Source organism: Anticarsia gemmatalis, chromosome 10 (genome assembly GCF_050436995.1).
Source record: "Anticarsia gemmatalis isolate Benzon Research Colony breed Stoneville strain chromosome 10, ilAntGemm2 primary, whole genome shotgun sequence".
NCBI classification, from domain to species: domain Eukaryota; kingdom Metazoa; phylum Arthropoda; class Insecta; order Lepidoptera; family Erebidae; genus Anticarsia; species Anticarsia gemmatalis.
In genome coordinates, this window is record NC_134754.1 from 763,510 (window position 1) to 788,064 (window position 24,555).

At 32.9% G+C, this 24,555-nt stretch overlaps 1 protein-coding gene across 1 annotated transcript in view; it reads left to right on the forward strand.

Annotated features, from left to right (window-relative positions):
* Nucleotides 1–1,631: 1,631 nt before the first annotated feature.
* The window catches only part of js (jiangshi), a 70,627-nt gene continuing 47,703 nt past the window's right edge, over nt 1,632–24,555 (forward strand). Inside the window, exon 1 of the mRNA XM_076119191.1 lies at nt 1,632–2,018. Within this exon, the coding sequence (XP_075975306.1) occupies nt 1,953–2,018 (66 nt within the window). The 5' untranslated portion in view covers nt 1,632–1,952. The remainder of the gene's footprint in view (nt 2,019–24,555) is intronic.

Genomic DNA, 24,555 nt, shown 5'->3' on the forward strand with positions numbered 1-24,555 from the left:
ATTTTTAAATCAGTCAGGTGTGATCCAAGCAAGCCTTCTTTGGTATTTTCACTCTTCAGCAAAGCATAAGAAAACAGCAAAATTTTAGTAAGTATGTACCTATGTCTTTTATAAGTAGAGTTGGAAGTAGTAATCGCAAAATGACGGATTTTTAGCTATATTCGTTGAAACATCAATCTTCGCGCTCGGAAGCAGACTTAGGCAATTAAACCTGTATAAATTATAAAACACGTCCGTATATAAATAATACATCATGTGATCTATTTCTTATTTATTTATGCGTATATATAAAATGTCAAATATCACGTAAAACATCTTTTTTGCAATAATCTATCAATCAAGAAGTCGCAACTGGATTGAATAGCCTTGAATACTTAGGAATAAGAGATGCTTTGGTGCGACAGATATCATTATAATTATCTTTTGTCTATATTTATCTCATCTTGTTGATTAAGGTGGTTCTAGAATAAGTGTAATTTCATTTGTGGTTCAAAATTCCTATGTGGAAAGAAAACTGCGACCTCTTTCACGGCAGAACATAGTGACAGAGGAAGATGAAAATATAGTAGGTACCCGACATATCACAGGTAAAAACTGCTGTGGGAAAGCCTTGCCCAGCAGTGGGACGATGTTTAAAAATCAAAATAAACGATTTAGGTTAAATGTGGTATTTACGATAGTCGTTACAGTTACTGAATATACCACTAAGTCGGAAAGAGGGAAGAGTCTTATAAGAAGAGTAAGCGAGAAAGTGAGCCATCTTTATCATCGCGAAATAATTGACAATACGATACATATTTTTTTATTAAATCCTTTAGTTCATCTCAGCTTATTCCAGCAGGTTACAAAAAACATAATAAGGTATGTCTTAAATCAATAGCTAAGCTTTTAAGTATATAAATAACTTAAAAACCATCCAAACAGTACAAAAACTGTATGTTTAGCAGAAGATGTACTTGTTTTTTTACTTTACAATTATTTTTTAACGAACGAAAAACCTTACGAAGTTTATAAATGACAAGTTTTTATCAACTTTTTCTATTACAAGTTGTGTTTGTTCGGACGATCGTTCATTGACTCCGATGACAATATTCTATTATATCTATTTACAAAAGAATATTAATAATGTGGACTTTGATAAAAACAAAAAAGTAGCAAGAATACGTCATAGGTTTTTATACGATCGATGTAGAAAATAATTTTATTACAAAAATTTTCTTTCAATTTGATGGTATTTTTTTTCTTAAACGTTGCAATACTTTAACAAAAATAGATTTGGTAAATATTTTTTTGCTGATGGGGATCGAATTCGCTACTGTCAGTGCAAAAATTCCAAGAAGATGACCTTAATCACTGCACCATCTGCTCTTTCAAAAGCTACTTAATCCAATCAACACATTTCAATAACTATTCACAAACTCATTTTCAATTCTAAACCTCTGTTCCGCTTCCAACAGGAAAACCAAATAAACACTTAATTAATAGAATCCGTCAATTCACAAATTTAATAATAAGACCATAACGAATTCATAAATCGAGAACATTGTTTACGTTCAAGGACGGACGCGGGCGGAGTAGGGAGGCAACAGTAACTCGTGACCGGCGATCAAATGTCAAACAGTCTTGTTGCATCCAGCTGCGAGAACGCATGTGCCGAAAAAAGCTAACACTCGAAATTCGAAAAAATAAAAAAACGAACCCTAACGTCAAAGTTGTCAAAGTGACATCCATAGTGATTGACTAAATTTCAAATCGATCGATTAATCAATAGTGTTGTAAATAAAGCCTAGTGAATGTTACATCGCATTGTATCTTTTTAAATTGTGGGAAGATTTTTTGTCCCATTGTAATTGTAATTTCCTTTGGTAATTATTGTCTGCCGATTGTTATCATATTGACAAATATTTGTGGAGTTATGCGTATGATTTGACTGTGATAATATAAGTGCAATCATGAGTTTAAGACTTAATTTGTTCGTGTGTGCTTCGATCTGTTTGATTGTTGCTATTTATGCACAGGTGAGTGAACTTCTTGCCTCTCTTAACTACCATAGTATTATATTTCTGATTTTAAATACGTAATATTTTAGAAAACAAAACTTATCATGAGGAATATTATTATAATAACAATCTGTGGTAATGTTAAACTACACATAGACAAATAGCATTTTTCACATTATTATTCTAAACAAAAGTATCTTGTGTCTGGCTCTACAGCCTAAAATTTAATGTGGGTGTGTAAAATTTAATTTATGTAAATTTATTATAACCGCTAATTAAAGTATGACGGTAGACCAAAACAATAATACATACATATTATTCTTACAATAGATTAGATACAATCTTCCGCATTTAAAATTTATAAAATAATTTTCTACCAACGCGGCAACGTTTTCATCCGCATGGATGAATTTCCTTTACAAAAAACATCCCAGAATCCAGATTATAAACTCTCTATTGTGCAGTTTTTGTGTGAAACACTAGCAAATATTCATCCGTTCATTTCGAACTTTGACATCTATACATATAATCTTATACATAAATTTCTCGTGTCACAATGTTCGTTTCCGTACTCCTCTGAAACGGCTGGACCGATTCTCATGAAATTTAGTGAGCATATTGAATAGGTCTGAGAGTCGGCCAACATCTTTTTTCATACCCTTTCACTGCCCTTCAGTCATAAGGGTTGCCCATCCCTAACATTTTTTTATGGCAAAGCGAAGTTTGTCGGGTCAGCTAGTAATTTTTTTATATTAGTAGGATGAATAAAAATATATATAAAGTTGTATAAAATATATATCAGGCATGGTTTTAAAAGCCTTGATGAGTAAATGTGTTCGACTATGACTTTCAATTGGCTTTTAAAAGGGACCTTACGTTACGGAGCTAGTGAAATGTTAGTTGGTTAGTAACTCACCTAGCCCTTGATTATAGGAATGTGAAATAGTTACTAGTAGATAAACAGATAAAATATTAGTTTATATTATTGTAAACCAGGGGTTTTGGTAGTAAGTAGAGAGTGAGAGAGTTAACTCTTCAAAAGATAAATTATCTGAATAAAATGTATCCTAAATGCTTTGATTTTTTTTTAATAAAACTAAAATAATAATTATTACAAGCAGGAAACATATCAATCACTAATTTGATATCAACAGCAACAGTCTTGTGACGTCATATGCCAGTATTTTCATACAAAAAGTATTTTTGACATTTCATAACGAGTAGCTGATTTGACTTATAATCAAATACACTATGGTAATATGTTTATTGATACAAATCTTGTGTTTGATTTCTTATTTGATTACCGTGTTCATATAGATGCTAAAGGCTTTTGAAACTTGTGGTCCGTTTAGTAAATAATATGCTAGATAAGCAAGTAACCTATGACATAGTTAATTCCGAGTACTGTAAAGTAGAATTAGCTAGAATTTTGCTTTAAAAGCACATAGGTTGAAATTGCTACCGTACAGTTTACAGTAAAAGAACGACTTTCAAACCACGTTTTAAGATCTACGAAGAATTGTATCTAATAAGAAGTTGATATAAAAGTATTCTAAGAATAATAAACGAGTCTCATAGCTAATTCATATTTTCTTGTTGTGTGTGAAAATAAAAACACTCAAAGTTAATTTGCCTTATTTTATAAGTCTTGTAAGTTGCTCTGGTTTTATCAAAAATATTGATTGTGATTATGATAAGGTTTTCTATGAGGTTACATTTTTTTGTGTATCGAAACATTAACAAACTAGCGGCCGCCCGCGATTTCGTTTCCGTGGACTTTAGTTTTCCCGTTTCACATTCAATGTTGTTCCGCATTTTCTAGTCAAATCATGATATAATATAGTCTACAACCTTCTTCAATAAATGGACTCTTCATCACAATTTTCTTTCAATTCAAAATAGTCATTTCTGAGATAAGCATAACAAATCTCTTCAGCTTTATGTTATTAGTATAGATTACCCAACTAGGAATGAACCGAAACATTCTTCATTCAGTACATGTATACACAAAAATAAACTAAACTCCACATAAAAAAACACCAGTAATAAATACAAAAGAATCTTTGTTTCACATTTGATAAAAGTCATGTGATTACGGAATAACATTGAACAAATAAATTTCAACAATTATTCTCTACTTATTATGCACAAACATTCATAATTCAACACTTCCCGCTTTGAGTCAACGGATTACTTTTGCTTTATAAAGATAATTATAGAATTAACTACCATTTAGAAATGCTCAAGATGGAAGGTATATTTTAAATTTTGAAATATAATTGACGCTAAAACTATTTAGACAAATTGATTGATTTCATAAATAATTTGATTGACAGTTTATTAAAACGTTTTCATGTTTTTCTAACCGAAATCTAATATAATCGATAATTAACTTCAAACTGAATTATACTAAAATTGATATAATCTAATTAACTAAAGTCGGTCAATCGAACTCATCTTTCCGGTTCGAGTCCTGGCTAAACAAGTTTAATTCCAATGAAAGCAAAAAAAATACATGACTAGCACACAGCATTACGGGTAATAAAACTGCATTTTTCTAGACTTGAAACTAAAGACTGGCAACTATTTATTGAGATTAGTTTTGTTGGCTTAATTCCTACTGTTCAGTGAGTATTTATTTATTATAGTTAGTAGAGATTACATATTATTATTAGAGTTTGACAAAATGCAAGGCTTGAAAGGAGACTTCTTTAAATATGCATTCAAAACTTTTGTTTAAATGCCTATATCACCATCACATTAGAAACATAAACAACCAACAAACATAATTTAAAATGGTTAACATAAATTTTATAAAATTCTTTTAATCCCAAAAACAAATATACTTAATAATAATTAATTACAAAGATTACATTAGCCCTGTATCGAAATAAAACCCATAAATAAACTCGAAAACAAGCTATTTTTCGTCTGTTTGAAAATCAAATACAATGAGCACTATAAAAAAACTCATTTTTGTCCCATTCTTAAGTTTCGGTTAACATTTGACATTGTAAATACGTTGTCCGAGCACTATTGACATCGGCCCAAATAGATAAGTTTTATAGTAGAAACAATCTCGGAATGTTTTAATAAATATTATGTGACCTAAGGCTTGATAATCACGTGACCTCTGTGTTTTTAATTGTTGTTTTTATATAGAACGAGTATTTGTTTATTGGATTCGAAATACTTGCGTGATGGCATAGAAAATATTGTGGATTTTTGTCAAAATCTTTTCGGGTTTTTGTATAAAACTACTTTTAGCTAAGTTTTGAATATTGAAGTTTTTCTGTGGTGATAATTTTTTGTCATATTTCTCAAACGTTTTATTGAAAGAACATTAGGGACGATTTCTTACGTGAAACTATGTGGCTTTAAAAATTTAAACTACTTCAGTGTGTCTACGACTTATATTAATAGACATTATTTACCTATTTTTTACAAGGTAATATATTCTAAATCTCATTATTACATAATTAACGTTAGAAGTCGAAACTCGCAGTAACTTAGAGTATGGCAAAGTAACCAATATCTATTTTATTCCACTACCTCAATTCTTGATTGCCCGATACTTAGTTTCTGTTATCAATAGTTCATCTCAGGAATATTTAGAACCAACGACTTTAAAGTTCACCTATCTACCTGGATTGCGTCACCATCAGCCTAGCCGTTCTTCCAGCTATATTGGAACTACAACTATTTATATAGATCGGCTGCCTATCTGACCTCCACAACCTAGTTATCTGGGTTATAACAAGATACCCCTCGGTAAGACTGGTTGTCAGACCTTTAAGTTTCCGACTACTGGTAACGAATGTCAAAGATCCTTGAAAATAACAGCCGGGACCCACAATTAAACGTGCCTTCCGAAACACGGAGAACTTCATTTTGTGTAAAATAGTTACCCATCCTCTAACCGACCTCGGCAAGCATAGCTTAACCTATGAAATCGATCCTCGCGTTGTTTCTTAAGCCACGAGCTGCTCTGGATTGCACTCTTCAACATTTACTCAATATTTTACAATGTTACAATTCTGATTTATGCCCTCTATTGTTACTGAGGTCTCTTTCAATACACATTTGATGAAGTCTGTTCTTATTGATGTGTGTGGATTAAGTTGTGCAAATATTACAACTTGTTTGATATATCAATAGGAATAATTAGTTGATATATTGTGCTCTTTGTCGCATCGATTGTGTTTTGTAACCGATTCTGATGAGGTGATTATATCTGGACTAGCTCAGACCATGCTTCGCCCGCGCCGGTTTTGAAATAGTATATATTTGACTAAAGCGCTAGTAAAATTCCATCCAAATTGATTCAGCAGTTTTGACACAAAAAGGTCAAAATTGGGCTCAAACTTTGCTTCAAACTCGAGACATAAGGTAGATCCAGAAGTTTCTTATTTAAAATGACAATAATAGCATAATTATATTTTATTGCTAGAACTATCACTTCGACAAAATTTTATCAAATTTGGTTCAGTCGTTTTAACATGAACGAAAGACAAAACAAACACACATTCACATTTATAACACTAACATGTCATATGCATATGAATAGGATAATAATTAGTCTTCATATTGTAGTCTTTGTCACATAGATTTAGTTTTGCAATAGATTTTAACGATGTGATTATATCGAGATTACTTTCGTCTGATTATCTGATCAAGGATGAAGTGATTAGTGTGTCTTTTGTGTTAGTTTTTGTGCTATTAGTGTGATGTAGTCACGATGCAATTAAGATCGTAAGTTTAGTATATTGTATTAACTTGGCAATCGTCCTGCAAGGATAGATCCTTGAACAGTTTCTTTTATTTCGTCTGAAGTAGTATTTTTTGCTATTTGTTATTCTATAAAGTAGCAGTTAAAGAGATCTTCGCAATTTACATAAAAATAAAACGTTTGTAACAACTTATTTATTAAAAATGTCTACTATATTTGTTTCTGAAAATATGGTTGCAAATGTGATGTTTTTGATTATTTTATAGATTTATTATTTTCTACTCATACTTCCATTTTTTTGTTAAATTTAATATCTGCATTATATAGACGACAAGTAAACCGCATTCATGAAAAAGCTGAAAAAGTGGCCAAGAAACCCGCATAAAAAATAACTAATGGGAATAGTATTTCGGCTGCACAAAATGTTGAAAGCCGCATAATATTTTGCGGTTAAGATATGAAATAACCTTTACAATTCATATGCAGTGATGACAGTTATTTCGCGAACACGTTCAGAAACATTCGTCATACTCGAACTCTCACTTTCAAAACGTTTTGTATGCACATCTTGTTTGAGAGTTTGAGACATTCAGTTATTTAATAGAGAGATGATAATATTATGATTGATTTGCTTGCTTGAGTGTGTGCTTTCGTAAAATTTATTTCAATAAAGTTTAGTTGAAAAATACATATGAATGAGATTTAACACTTCTTTCCTTCCAAAAAATCATTTTTGAAATTGGTTAAAAACGGGTGGTAGGATGGCAAAAACGAATCTTGGTTATATTTAATTACAAAGCTTATGTTATCACAATACCTGTTTTATGCCAGAAATTGTATGCAATTGCAATTCGTTTCGGGTTTGTACTAAAAATATGAATAATGCATTAAGAAAGATAGACTTCGATTTAACTTAATATTATTTTGCTAATTTGCAATATAAAACTAAAGATAATATAACATGCCGTATAGTAGAGGACCAAAAAATATTACTTATTTACCAACTAACAACAAGTTTAACTGCAAAAAAAGTGTAGTGTAGTGTGTGTTGGCGGTTGGAAAAATCAAAATATGAGGGTGGATGGACATTCGTCCGCCTCATATACACGAAGTCCTGTCATCGCTGCTCCAGTCTGCCTGGGACCACGGCGAGTGCAACCTGCGCCGAAACGTTAGGCATTTTAAGGTAAAATGCGTGTTCGCGTTAATTCCCGTATTCTATTATACATTATTATGTATGAACTAGAATATGCTTTTTTACTTTATATCCTTTAAAAAAACTTAAGCAGAAAAGGGTGTGTATTTCGAGACACCACACAGGTGGCCAGATATGACCTTTTATCTCTAACCTCAAATATAATTGACATGGAAGTATCTATGCAGCCTAGGTACTATGTAAAATGCCTGCAGCTACAATTTGACTTAAATAACTAAATTATCCGGTAATGTCCGGTTATTGTATTGGTTATTGTTCGTAATGGTGAACTGATTTACTTTAATACCGCTGGGAACAACCATAAATGATATAATGACCTAATACAGCCTCAAATAAGGAACTTAGATTTTTAATCTGATAGGGATCGAAACAAGGATCGTCTTTTAGCGGCCCGTCATCATCATTATCATCATCAAAAACGTAGGAAAAAGAGACCCTTTGCTGGCCAAGTGTAGGATAGAGCCGTTGATTTCCTTCAAGACTGTTTATGGAATGTTTCATCGTGATGTTTTCCAACTCGAACGATTAGATATGGTTATCACTACTCTTTTTTTTAAAGATTATTCACATACTAACATTCCAGACACGTTCAATTGTGGGACCCGGCCGTCATTTTTAAAGATCTTTGACGGTCACTACTAGTAGTCAGAAGCTTGAAAGTCTGACAGGCATCTTACCGAGAGGTATCGTGTTATAACCTGGGTAACTGGGTTGTGGAGTTCCGATAGGGAACTATGTAAAATACTGGTGTTCAGCTGCAACCGATAAAACTGGAAGCCAGCTCCATTACAATCAAAAGAAAGGCTAGGTAGATGATGATTCACGTACTAAAATTCATATGTAAATCCTCACAAAACTCGTGAGTAAAACCCGAGAAAGTGTGAACTATTACTCCTAACATCGTGAGCGAGTTCATCGACCCCGCAGCAGATGATCTAGATTACATATCTAAAGTTCCTCAGACATTGTGAAATAAAACGTTATGCAAGGATCCACGACATAATCACCGTTATTGAGTTATCGTTACAATTGAACAGATATTGATATCACGAAGTGAGATTACTAAGAAATTATAGATGTTATTATAATAATCCGTGGTCAAATTGGACTGTAGTTTGTTATTTCTTTTATATGAACTTTGTATCAAATCACACTCCTTTCTGCGCGTAATTTGTTTAAAAAAAGGTATAAAGAAGCTTTTCTAACACTTATTTATAGATGATATGGAATTGTTAAAAAGACGAGTAACTAACCAAACTATACAAAAAGAATGTATATGTAGAATTCGAATGCATTAATGCTGTGTTTGGGATTGTCAATTCGAATCGCACACGGAGAAAATATTTGTGTTTTCAAAAATTGTGGACTATTTCGATTTTATTTGTATTTTTCGTTCGTTGTTTGTGTTTGTCAAAGTCCCCGTTACAAACATAACTTTCAATGTTAGAGTATCGCAAAAAAAACGGTTTATACATTTATTGCGTGAGTGTGAAACTTTTTACGTGCCGACGTAACAAGTTAAAGATGAACAAAGCATCAAGATTTTTTATATTATTGTTTCAACACGCTTTTGTTGACTTTTTGCCTTCTTTTGTGTATTTTTATATTTTAATTATTCGATAGAACTGAATGTTGTTTCTTTGTTGTAGCATGGTGACTATCTTAACCACCACACTGCTATGGTCAAAGCTTAATTTCTAGTCCTGAAGATTATTTCTTGGTTCTTTGGATTCCATCGTTATTCTAGAGTATCTTTCTCAGTCCCTTTATGTATGTTTTAAAAACATATAAGTATCAACTTAAATTTGTCAGTTGTCTGACAGTCTAGTTTTTTTTTTGTTCCAGGTTTAATTCAATTCCATTCATGTTTTAAGTGATATTGCGTAATAAACATTCTCACAAAACTTTCTTTCTTCTCGTATAATAAAAATCACTGCAACTCATTACTTCAATAGGAATCAATTAACTAATCAATAGAAAACCGAATACGTTTCAATTAAAAACCAATTCATGAATACCTTTTGTAACACTATCCCAAAAAGGATTGCCGATGTGAATTTCACCAATTAGCAACAATTGTTCCTTGTTCAAAGCAGTTAAGGTTTAAATTAGCTCGATACTGTTACATGTCAAAGGCAAATCATTTTGAAACGCGACTTGTGACATAAAGCTTTGTCTAATCATATAGTTCTTACAATTAGCCGTCACGAGCTTGTTTCGTAATAGCCTAATAGCCGATTGAGGTAAGAACAAAAACGGTTTTGTTTCTTATGTTATGTAATTTTGAAAGGACCGACCACCCTGTATTTGAGTGGGCCGAGTAAGAGGATAAACTATTAGTATTTCCATATTAATATTATAAATACGAAAGTCTGTCTGTCTATTTGTTTCGCTTTCACGGCTACTAAAGTAAATTTAACGACCTTATGCAGTTTGTATAAGACAGTAAAATAATCATTCGTTTTCTTAATAAGTAAGAATTATAATCAACAATCCACCGAATTATTTTAACAAAAAATAAAATCCTCTGAGTTAACTTTAAAACTGTGCATACCAACTTTATTAACGAAGACCTTAATCATTTCTTTAAACAACAAACGCATATTTTTGTTTCCTACACAAAAAAGTTTTACCACAAAAAATATTGAAGTACGTACATAGTTTTTACATTGTAATTTGTATGATAATCAGCATAAGTTCAGAGTGAGGCGCTACAAAAACTTGTCAATGAAAACGCTGAGACCTGCTAATTCATTCTGTGGCGCGGTCGGTAGTATATGCGACTGCGGTGCGAGAGGTCTCGGGTTCGAATCCTGGGTCGGGCCAAAAAGTCTTTTCTGAGATTTTCTGTTAAGAATTTCTTAGAGTTAGGAAGTTAGGAAGTTGAGGTCGAAGACCTCGGAGAGCATGTAAAGCCGTCGGTCCTGCGCCTGACCTCTCACTGGTCGTGTCGGTTATCCGTCCCACCAAACTATAAGAGTGATGGAATAGATAGTGTACCTGTGTATCGTGCACACACTTGGACACTATAAACAAAGTCCTGCACAGATGGCCAGGTTCAATGAAACTGACCGCCGGAGCCGTATATCGGCTAGGAGGAGGACTAATAATTCATTAATAATAATATTATACATATGAAAGTGTGTCTGTCTGTTTGTCTGTTACGCTTTTACGAATAAACTGCTGGACCTGTTCTAAGAAAACTTAGTATTTAGATGGTGACGCACTTTAAAATATGTTCTTTTTTTCTTTCTATTTTACGCAAATTAAAATCGAATGGAGTTCTCTGGTCTCTGCTTACCCCAATGGAAAGAAGACGTGATTTTATGTATGTACTCGTATGTATTTGACGCAAATTAAACGCGAAAGAAGTTATCTGGTAACTGCCTACCCTCGTGGAAAGATGGCGTGATTTTATGTATAGTATATATGTATGTATGTAAACGTAAGTGGCGCGCGTTTATTTGTATTTACTAAAAGTGTCCGTCTGTTTGTTGGTGTCTTTATTACTCTTAAATTGCTAGATAGCTAAAGTTTATTTTCTTTAATAATAGACTAGCTGTGTTTTTAATAGTGGGTGTAACAAGGAAGACATCTTAATTACTAATCTGTAAGTGATGTAATGATGTTACAGAGATTTGGATACGAATTAAAATGTTAGATGACAGTCTAAGATTTTAAAATGAGTGCTAGCACTAGATAACCCATTGTTATTTTCATTAATGTCAGTTTAAATTCTTATATATTATCTTTATATAGGTTTATGGCTATTTAGATAAGAAATGAAGGGGGCTCCATTTAACTAATAATAATCCTAATATATAAAATTCAATAAATGTCTCAGTATGATTGTTTGTGTATATTTCTGTCATGTAGAAACAGCTGAATCTATTTGCCAACGAATTAGTTTTCCGCGGTCAACTAGTATTAAATCTAAAAGTTGTTACTTCAACCGGTCACATGTGACATGATCAGGAGAAAAGTTTTCTTACAAAAGGGATCTTATTATATTCATATACTTCTAAAAATGCTTACAAAATAACCATTTTCAAGCTTACAAATATACCTACATCCTTGCAAATTGGTTGACCTAAAACATCACAAATACACTCAAGTTGAAATCCTAAGCAACATACCGTTGCAACGTCATTGAGTCTTCCTACGCGAATTGAAGCCAAAAAATCGAAAGTTCTCATTCACATAGAAGACCGTAGGAGTAGCTTTATTACTTCTCAATAGAATCTGACTTGTGTAGAACAAAAGTGGGCTTTGCTTTCAATTAGTTTAGAAAATTAACAAAGACTGTTAATGGAGCAGTTTGTGTGTCGTGACGTCACGATGTGGAGCTTTGAAGTTGAATAGAACGCGTGCGAAGGATTAGCGACATTTTGTAAAGAAGCACGGAAGGTTTTAGGTCACTGTTTTAGCTACTAAACGAAACTAGAATAAGTATAAATTTTACTATAATCATAAACACGAAAGTAACTTTCTCTATCGTAAACGTTAATTAAACTGCTGAAGCTGTTTAACTTTATTTTCGTCTATTAGTTAGAAAACTAAAAATACAGAAATGCCACATTTAAATTCTTTGTTAGCAAAATTGCGTTAATCATAGATTTACTCATACATTGTTCGTCGCAAATCGCAAAGTCATAACTAATTAGTCAAATCAGTGTCTAGTAATTTCCCCAAAAAAGCATTTTTAAGTGACATTTTAGAAATAGTTTTAAAAAAACAATTACAAACGTTGACCGCGCGATTTAGGCCCTGTCATTAATGTCAAAGTAATTTAATCATCACGCGTTAGATGGCGTTAGTTTCTTCACACATTTCATCATAGTCATTACAGGTCATAGGACAGTCTAACACTAAACTTATTATGACTAACAACTAGTAATTTTATCAATTATAAAAAAATATGTCGAGATATTATGAAATGTAAAGATGTGCGTGATTACATGTCATTGGGACATGAATGACACGGTGACATTAAGTACAAAGTTTTGACGGATTTTGAAAACGATTTTGCAAGTATTTTGTGCTAAAATATTTAATTGTTTGTTACAAAAGTGCTCATTAATTTTGATGATTATTTTTATGTTTCATTAGAACGTCATTTATCTAGACAAAAATAGCTAGACTATGTTTTGTAATAAAATCAAACTAGACTGACTCAACGAAAAAACACGACGTAAACGTTGTAGTAGCAAAACAAAATCTTCAAAACATTCTAGTTTATTGTTCACACATTTAAACTTAAAGCTGTGTGTGCTTATTTTGCTTATGAGTTTCCAAATGTTTAAAGATCCTCAAAAAACCGTGTAACGATTCATTTGTATGGTCGAAAGGCATTGCTTCATGCTGTAACAATATTTTAAGATAGTGAAGATATCTTGTTACTGACATGTTGTTGAAGTTAAATACACTTGTATCGGTTTCTAACTTAAAACTCGGAGATAAGATACCTTTTCTTTTATTCCATTGTAACAAAAGGCAAGCTTTCTGAACATATCAAGTCTGGAGACTTTCTTCTTTATCATTAAACTTCGTAAAACCTTTGAATGCTTTACTTTCTTAATGGCAATCAGATTTCATAATATACAGCCATAAAATCTGCTAGCATAATCTAGCATTGTCATATTATTATCGCGGTCAAAAGTACTCATTTCCTTCGTAATATAACAATTCTATCAACAGTAATAACCATGAAAGATTCAAAACATATTTTATTACTACACAAATAGGAAGTTTCATATACTAGGAAATTCTTACACATATTCAGTTAACCGGTCACGGGTCAGTTATCGTGTTAACCGCGTAATTGGCGTGGCGTGTTAAAGGTTAAACGTTAGTTAAGTTTAACGAGAGGTTATCTAAGAGAGTTCGACCTTGTTGTTGAAAAGTGTGTGGTGAATTTTAATGTGTCATCATTTGTTAATGTATGAATTTTGATGTAAGATTGAACGTTGTTTTTACGATACAAGTGATTTCTTCTATATTGTATGCAATGGGCAATATATATACATATGATAATTTTAGTGTGTTTTCGACTTACAGTTTTTTTAACCCATTACTATCCCACTGCAGGGCCAGGGTCTCCTCCCAAACGAGGGGGAGGGGTTGAGTCCACCATGCTGGCCAAGTGTGGGTTCAAACCTGCGACCACTTGCGTGGGAGGCGCCAACTTAAACCACTCGGCTATACTATACTGCTTTACTGACATGAATCTCCAAAATTGAAGAATCGTATAGAAGTAACGTAGGTATATTACTTTGGAAAACACAACATTTTCAGTCTGGAAATAATTAATATTTTCTATAACTTCGTAATTTTTGACCAAGTTAACTGAAGGCTTTGTAAGAAGTATTCTAGCGAAATACCAAGGTTTTGAAGACAACATTTTCGCGGATTAACAACTTCAAATTCTTTCAAAATTATGTACTTGTTCTAGTAATCATTTCAATTGAAGGTTCACTTTTGAACACGAACATACATTAAGTTCCCACTTAAAATATCTATGAAAACATAATTGCGGGCAGATTCGGGCCGCTAACAATAGTTTATAAGCATCAATTTAGTAGTGCACGAGTTAAAATACTTAATTTTATGCTCTCAATTGCAAATCATGAGAGCCTTTAGGCCTTGTACTGATTACTTTTATGCTGTGTAGTAAAAGCTATACGATGGAAAAGCTTCGTATGATACTCCTTATAATGGGGAAAACGTGACACAATTTCCATGACATTCAGTTCCTGTGTTGTTGCGCTCACCGTTCGGTAAACGATCTGTGGGTTAAGCAAACGTTAGCGCAGTCATTCTATGAATGGGTGACCGCATAGTGGTATTTGAACTGGGCGTCTCCGTGCTTCGGAGGGCACGTAAAACGTCGGTCCCGGTTGTTGTCAATTAAGATAACAGTCGTTAAGCCACGTCAAAGGCCTTTCGGGTGGCTTGAACAACTTTGACACTAGGTGACACCACTAACCATACGATAAGACAGAGTACCTGTGTATAGGTGCTCAGAGATCGATCCGCGCGGCTGTTTTTAAATAAATAAATATAAATTAATATATAATAACAGATCCTCACGGTCCATACACTACGATACCAACGTAGTGAACACACAACTTAATGCAGATAGGTACGCGAACATTGAAATGTCATTCTGTCTTAAGAATGTCCGACCAATCAGATTCATTCTAAAGACTTAATAAAGTTGTTTCAGAATTCTTGTTCTTTTTAATGAATTGCTATAGAAGTGTATTGGTTAAGGTGAATCTAAACTTTTGTGTTTGCAGATAAAATTGTTATTCTAAAGGTTATTATTAATTTACGCAAAACCTTGTTCAGCCTTGCTATAATATTAGGTTTGTCTTAACCTGTAAATCTAAGGGGTGTATCTTTCCTATAAAGGAACTAAATCAATACTAAGTATACTATATTATACCGTATCATAGATACAGTATGCTTGTTTTAGTATTATTTATAGTTGCCTGGTTAATTACATCAAAAGGTTAGATGCAAGTAGAAAGATCTGACCCAATACTTCATATTTTCAAGTAGTTAAACGAAAATCCTCAGATCCAATCATGCCCAGAGAATCTACCTTAAGACGACAACAATTTCATCTACTATCTTTGCGCAACTCTTTTACCTATTTCCAGTAATGAAAAAACAATATCAAATAATCCAGATTTTAGATTTTGAAAAGATCGCTTCAACACATTACATCGCTTGTCTTATACTACAGCACGCATTTGCTACGTTCACAGAGCAAGCATTGCATAATGCGATAATCGTATAAATCCATTACAGTATTACGAGTGATAATTTAGAGGATGTGCATATACAGGCTGCAGGCGGTCGTGATCTTTGCTTAGATTTGATAACTGCCATTATGTGGAGCACGTAATGCCGGTAGAACTGTGTTGAACATAACGACAGATGCCATGTCTTGGTGTAATATTGTGTGTATTGTGTGAGGTAGATATACCTCATGGATTTGCTTTGGTTGTAATAATCTAGGTTGGCAAAGGAGATCTTTTTAAGGTTAATTACTATACCTACCCATAACTACCATAACTAATACCCTTTGTCCCCGATCCATAAAAAGGTACTTGGCATTTTTTGATCTAAATAACATTTCTAGTTCTCAAGCGTAAGCATTTTTCTTTTCAATATATTTTACACTGACTCCAATTAACTTCAGACTATGCATTGCCCATAATTCTAAACTTAAAAAAATCTTTCAATGTCTATTTCTGGTTCAACTTGCAATAAAATATTTCTTCATTTCATTCATCAATTGAACCATGCGTACACAAAGTTCATAAATTTTGTCAAGCCTTACGAAAGTAACGTAATCAATATCATCTCGAATCAAATCGATACACAATCGTGACCAAGAAATTTGGAATCGATTCTCGTAATCGATACGGGTCATCTCTTTCCCGTGATGTTTTTTATAATATTGAAAATATTTAATCTTATTATGATAAAGTTCATCGAGTACTGAATTATATAAATCGTCTTTTGGAATTCGCGTGAGTGCTTCGTCACGTTTTGAATGTGCGGCATTCTTTGTGTGTTACTAACTGAATCATGGTACTGATTTTGGTGATGCATGCTTTAAGAACAGACTTAGTTATAGCGCTAGGGAATATTAATCTATGTTAAAACTATATGCTACTCGAGTTAGTATGACTTTTTCTTTATATTTATCAAATAATATTATGTATAATTATGAATGTCTGATAATAAATTGGTGGTATGTGCACGATCTTTACTAATAAAAGCTTTTTCTAACAGTAGGTGTTTCTTGGCACAAGCCTATGAGTTTACCGGAGAGATCACAAATAGTTTTAGCCTAAAACATTTTTTTACCACAAAAATCTAATTTGGTTCCTTCGAAATCCACTTTCAATGATATTGCCATACAAATCAGTTTCCAATAATGTGATCAAAGCCTACACCAGGATATATTATGTCATAGAATCACATGACTTCTGTCACATGACTTTAACAAAATGTTCTATAATACATGTTTGGGTGTCAAACACACCGCATTCATGAATAATTTATTAGTTTTTTGTTTGATGTCATTATTAGATTGTTCGTGATTGGGTATGTAGCTTACTAGACAAAGTTGAAAGTTCTCTCGTGACTTTGAGTGTTTTTTTTTAACTTGAACTTGTTTGGGATCATTTATTTTTTATGAGTACCTATATTTATTATACAAATTACTATGATACCCAAAACATGTGGATTTTTAACGAATAAAGGGTTTTAGTGTAGCTTATAATTTTGGAGATTGATTGCAATAAATACATTTTATTGGAGGTAAAAAGAAAAGGCAAGTTACTTTTAAGATTTAGCTTCAAAAATATAGATAACTTTCACCTGCGACTTTGTTCGCGTGAAAAGATTTTCCATGGTGAAAAGAATCCTTTATGTCGATCTAGTTTATAAACTATCTGTGTATCAAATTCATTAAAATCCGTTCAGCAGTTTTATCAAACATACATCCATCCTCTCAAATTTTAATTTATAATATTGAGTTAGGTTTACGTATACTCCAAAATTTTATAAAATAGGTAGTAATTAATTTGATTACGTAAATAAGTTCTTTTAAATATTAAACTCAACTATTACGACAATAATAAAAAAGGCGATTAACGGTCCCTGTTACTACGATAGTCGATTGAGACGTTCCGGGTTCGACTTCCGTCGGTTACATGTTTTACTAGCAGCCAGCTTACTACAGACTTAACAGTTTAACGGTGTATAAATTACTTAAATAAGGATATTACATAAAGATAACGTTACTGGTGTAAGTACTAGTAGTAATGTCCAGTTGAACCAATGATTTTAATATTTTAATGTTCTAACAGTAATTTAGATAAAATTATCAGGGAGTTTAGTTTTAATTAATTTTAAAATTTTAGGTAGGAACAGTTGACTCAATTTATGTTTTTAGAAAAGAGTTTACTCTGTTCTAGATCGTTCCGGATTTATCTGTAAATGTACACTGAAGTCAATATACACGTAAGTCACGTAATGTGATTAGGATTTTTTTAATAATAGCAAAAGTTTAATAAGTAATTGTAAGTATACGATATTGTGAATTACAAGATATTGCAAAGGACTTACACAAACAACGGACTAAAATTACAACCAAACCTGTAATAAAGATCACACAGAAATAGAACAGGAATACACATAACCTATGTGGAAATCAGACTCACTACCACTGAAGCCCTGTATACTACGGAGCCTACGGCCGTCGTCAAACATTATTAATACCTGTATTATATGTTTCCTATGACATAACACTTATCAATCCGTGGGTGTAATCGCCCGGTCCGTATTAGGAGTAACCAGTACGACAGTCATGGCGTCTCGTCTTCCTTGACCAAATACAGCCTTCACGGTCCCACTGTTTAAGTGTTTACGCATCATTAGAATACTGTTAATCAATTAGCATATAGGGTAATTAAGATAGTAGCGTGTATTAATGCCGTGGGTTTGATTCCCACTTGGGACAAGTAATATTTGGGTACGTGTTTCGCGTCAGGTGATAGTTTGCAAATTATGTCACATACTTATATTAAAAACTCCGTCTGTCTGTTACTCAATCACGCCTAAATTACTAACCAATTTGTATGAAATTTGGTATGGAGATATTTTGATACCCGAGAAAGGACATACGCTACTTTTTACCCCGGGAAAATGAGGCATTTCCATCGGAAAATTCAGGTGGCAGACGAAGTCGTGGGTAAAAGATGGCTATGTCATATATCAAAAGAAATCTAAGAACAGTTGATTTTTTATAATAACAAAAAGAAAAAGAGTTGAACTTAAAATACACTAAACAATTGTTCAAAAATTGTATACTAAAACTATTTCGACCACATTAATTAAGGATAAACGTTTCTGAAGAATATATTATACAGAGAAGAATCAAAATTATACATTTCTTTTCATAAATAAATTACAAAGGCTAAAAGGCAACCGCTGTAATTTTTATTAAATATATGAGTATTAAACGCGTATTCTAGAAACCCTTTTATTGCCTTAAGGTTGCGAATTGTTCCATATTTAATGGTGTGAATGATGCTTATCAGATTTAAGGTTATGTTTTGTAGTTATCTGACTTGCAAATACAATAACTGTAGTCAAAATCATTTCGAATTCAAGTAGCAAACAATGATGGTCACGGAAACGAAAACCCATGATGTTTTGTCACGAAATACATCATAATTTCGTTCTATTTTAGTAATAGGTTTTAGGAAGTGAGAACCCATGGTTTAACTCGTCACGGAATACATGCTTCTTGTTTCAATTAGAGAAATAAGTCACGAAACTCATGTTCCTAATTAAGTAGCCCATTCCTTTGTTTGTGTGTGTATAATTTAGTTTGTGGCAAGATAAATTACAACGTTTAGCTTCGATTTTATAATTTTGGAGATTTCTTTATTCAACAAACATAAAAAATAATATAGTCGTATTATAAGGGTACTAGCTGACCCGCGCAACTTCGCTTGCGTCACATAAGAGAGAAAGGGTCATAATTTTCCCGTTTTTGTAACATTTTTTACTGGTACCCTGCTCCTATCGGTCGTAGCGTGATGATATATAGCCTATAGCCTTCCATCGAGGAAATTCCTTATCTCTAAAATGGGCTATCTAACACTGAAAGAATTTTTCAAATCGGACCAGTAGTTCCTGAGATTAGCGCGTTCAAACAAACAAACAAACAAACAAACAAACTCTTCAGCTTTATAATATGTAAGCTTTATAATACTAGTATAGATTAGTATTAGTATTAGTATATGTATTAGTATTAGTATAGATCAGATAAGAAATACGATTCTCTACTAACGACTACTGACAACCGGCAAGCTATCGAGTGTATGAAAATCTGATCAGCGCCTCTGGCGGGTGCCTTAGGAACTATGTTTACAGTATATTTTAAACGTCAAAATCTCGATACTCGTTAGTACTGACTGTAGAGAATTGCTGAACAGTCTATCGATATCAACTTACAAACTTGACCCTGTGTCACTTTATCAATCAAAACACAGACGAAGAATTTTCCACAACTCAGCATTGAACTTGTTATCATAATACGGAAGGAAGATAAATAGACTTCCGCACCTAAATTTAAATAATAATATTATTATGTATTTAAATCACTTAGGCAGGTATTTTAGGAAGTTAGGTTAAGTAAAATAATATAAATTATGTGTATTAGGTATAGCCAATGAGCCACCTCCGAAAAAGACAGTCATAGATTGTCTACCATCATGCAACAATTTACAGTCTGTAACTATCTATATCTATACAATAGGATGGAGTTCGCACAAAAGCGAGTGAAACGGATAGACTCAGCTAGTATTATAACAGCCACATGACTTCGATTTCAAAATGCGGGAATAGTGAAGTTTTGGGGGAAAGGTTCCTTATGAAAAATCTTTATGTTGTAATCTATGTTTAAAATACGTGTGTGCTAAATAACAAAAAAAAGCGGTTGTTTTTCCTTGAAGAAGTACCAAACATAGTTAATGGTCATAATCTTTCGCATTTATGATACTAGTAGAATTGATAAACACGTTAAAAATTCACAACAGATGTTTAAGATTAAAAATATTAACATAATATATTCTTTGTAATATTTGATTAATGTATGTAAATTAATTTATAATCGATCGCGGATAATATGCTAATTAATATTATCATATGAATATGTAGTTATGACTTATCAGTTGTAAATCAGTTATAATTATGTACTTGCTATGTTAATTCTTTACTGTCTCACGGCTAGGCGTGGGTGGTCGAGGGTTCAACTTTAGAATTTCAATTATTTTTTTGTATCTAAATTAACATTACACGATTAAAAGTCAACATTATAAATTTCATCCAACAGCTTGACCGATTTGATAAAATTGATCACCAACGCAATTAAAGACCAGGGGTCAAAAATGCGCTACTAGTTTTAACAAAAATACACTTACATAAATAATTGGATATAAATAATTGTCACTTGCTCCGTAAAGAAACCCGTGACATTGACCGGTCACTTATTGTGACCTGTCAAAGTCGAATCGTTATTAAAATATTCGGGTTAAGCAGTTAGCGAAGCAATGCAGATTCTCCATTCATTAAAAATCAACATCAAAGAGCTTAGAAAGAAGGTAGAGCCTTATGAGAAAAGCTAGCAAGAAATTCACAGTCATTCTTTCTGATCGCCAATCCGAAAGGAAACCTGTGAAATGAATAGGTGAGAAATTAAAAAAAAGTCATGTTCATATAATATCCTCATATCACACAGAACCTTGATAAACAAATCCTCGCCCTACAAAAACCCTTTCTAATATCAAGAATCATCTAACCGATTTATCAGTAGTGATGTTCTAACAACTGTGTTAGTTGCAACATGGCTGCGCCTGCGCTGATGTCAAATATGATTACATACGGTTTGTATTTGCAAGTTTACGGTCGGTAAAGTGATGTTATTACTTATGTTTAAATGAGTTGAGTTTTGACGCGACTTTGTTTTTGCTTTTAAGATATTTAAAGCTATTTATTTTGTGTCTGTTTCTCGATAGTAGTTCGGAGCTTGGTAGCGTGCCTGACGTTTCCCCTATAACGCGGGACGAATATTGTAAATGTTGAAAAGTGCCTACACCATCGGGTACACATAGATTCATAAATAAAATTACGCCTTCTTGAATTCTTTTTCTTTATATCTTATAGGGGTACCTATATTATTTATTTGTCCCAGAAGCTATATTTTATCACAGGCTAATTATTGCCATCATACAGAAGTAAAACAACTTGAGTACTTTAAACATGTTCTAGAAAATCGAACTGACAACCTCACGTCTTTTCATGTAACAGTCACAAAACGACAAGCTATTTATTACCAACTTAAGCATGCAGTATACAACTTAATATCTAAATAAATTGTGGACATATAAGGTCAACACTTCATGTTAACTGTCATCTCTGAGATAAAACAAGCCGACGCGATAAGTTTTTTGCTATACATTGATGTGTAGTATTACAAAATGTAAACATGCATTGAACATCTATACTAATATGATTTAAAACCTCGTCTGTACGTTTGTTGTTTACACGGCGATGAACACAGTTTAAAAATATTTGGCATGGAGACTCTTTCAGACAAAAAATAGTATTTTTATTTACCCATTGATATATGTATGAATTCATGCATGGAGATTCTTAAAATCCAAAAAAGCCTTCTTTTACTTTTAACCGACCAATAAAAAGGATGAGGTTCTCAATTCGACCGATTTTTTAAGTTTCTTTCACAACTTTTTTCTGGGTAGATTTTAAATGGTTCTTTTTTTGTTTGTAAAGCTATTTGATCCTATTACAATTATATTCTTTAGCGAGAAGTTTTATGATATATCCTTTACAATTTCTAACTTTCTATACATTAATGATATTGGTCATGTTAGTTGGTGGTGCTAAAAAGCGACAATTTGCTTTGAAGTCAGTTTTAGCAAACGAAGCCGCGCTTATCAGCTAGTCAATGTTAAGTAATACAAATGTAAACATGCATTGAACATTTTGTAAATAAATATAATTAGTATCTTGTTTATTTGCTTTAAACATGTTTAGTGCATAATTAGATGTAGTTGAATTCTTATAATTTAATTGGATTGTTGAATGGGACTAAAACCTTAAAGCTTTAAGAGGTTTAGATTGTAATTCAAGGTATATGAGTGCTGAGTGAGAGAGAGTGCCGATAAAAAGAGCACTTAAGAGCTCATGATTTCGATAACAAATTTAACTTTGGAGGCCTAGAAGCCTGTTTTTGCTATGATTTTGTACAGCAGAGACGCGGCCGCGCCGATTGCTGCGTTTATAGTATGCTGTATCATTCCTCTTGCGAGAGAATATACTAGTTTTGAGACTGTACTTATTGCCAGTCTTGCTAGATTTAAGAACATTTCTGGTAATATTTGACAAATTCCAAGTATATAAATTGATTAAGTGACAACAAAACGCACAGTATAAAAACATACCTCCTAATCATTATTAGGAATGTTTTACGCTTAAACGCATATATGTAGACACGTAACAACTTCAACACCACACAGTAGCAAAAACCTTAATTAACACATCCCGTGACACTAACTGGATAAACTGGAAAATCAATCAACGTCTTACATAATATTACCGATGTTGTTCGAACAGTTTGATAGCGGCAAGGTCGATGCAAAACTAAAAATAAAACGACTTACTTTGCATACAAGACTTGTTGATGTACCGACTTGTTCTATTATACCGGTATGTTTATCATTGCTTAGATATTATCAATTCAAAATGGGCCAGTCTGTTTGTCTGTGTATTTGTAAAGTGCTGTCTCAGTGACGCATTTGTAGTGTATGTGATTTCTTCGTCTAGGTCTATAGGTCTTGGGTTCCAATCTCCAGGCAAAAAGTTATCCCTATGTGTTCTTGCCAAGAAATTTTCAGTGAATGCCCGAAATTAGTGCTGGCTGCTTTTGGTATTCGGAGAGATGTAACTATTACTACTAATCAGTCATATGTCAATTTAGGAGCAGTTATGAAAAAAATGAATAGATATGTTACTATAAAAGCTCGAACTGTGGTAAATCCTAAGATTTTCCGCTAAAACCTAAGATATACCAACTCTCAACGGTAAAAGTCCGAACATTTTTTTATTTTGAGCCTTTATCTCTGAATAGAGGTAAAGGCTCAAAATAAAAAAATGTTCGGAAGTAATACTTGATGATGTCGAGATGTCGCCGGAGCCCCGCTTCGCGGGGCTCCTTCTACTGGGTGGTTTAAAAAAAATGTCGCTTTGCCAAAAACTCCTTTATAACTATGTTACGGTATATAATTATACCGTGACATAGTTATGAAGAAGGAGTTTTTTATATACCGTAACATAGTTAACGTTACCGTAACATAAACTCTGGCTTGTTCGGACTTTTACCATTGAGAGTTAGTAAATCTTAGGTTTTACCGGAAAATCTTAGGATTCACCACAGTTCGGGCTTTTACAGTAACAGATTATTGTTAACACTTGGGCACTATAAAATAATCGCCAAATTGATGCGAATGAAGTGACGAACAAAAGCTAGTATGATTCTACATACTTAATTAACTTGCAGCTTGGATACGTATTAACATAATTTGATGTCGTCGTGAAGATGGAAATCTTAAATTGCTGCGTTTCCTGTATTTTTTTTGAACATTCAAAATTAATAAACACAATTTACACTCTACAGTCGGTATTGTCGAGTATCGAAAGTTTGACATTTAAAATGTACTGCAAAAATAGAGCCTATGGCGCCCATTAAAATTTTCATACAAAATTTCTCGGTGACTAACCGCTCGATAGTCGATAGTGGATAGTGGTAGAGAATCAAGCTACAAGATTATTTTCTTAAAATAAAGCTTGTAAGAGAGAATGGAAAAATCATGAGACTTTGTCCGCGCTCTGACTTTTGCAAAAAGCATTTCTGAGAAGTCATATGCAGACCTTAAAATGACCAAAACGTACAAGAAGATAAGCATAATATTATTATACAAATAATAATCTAGGCCAAGTAA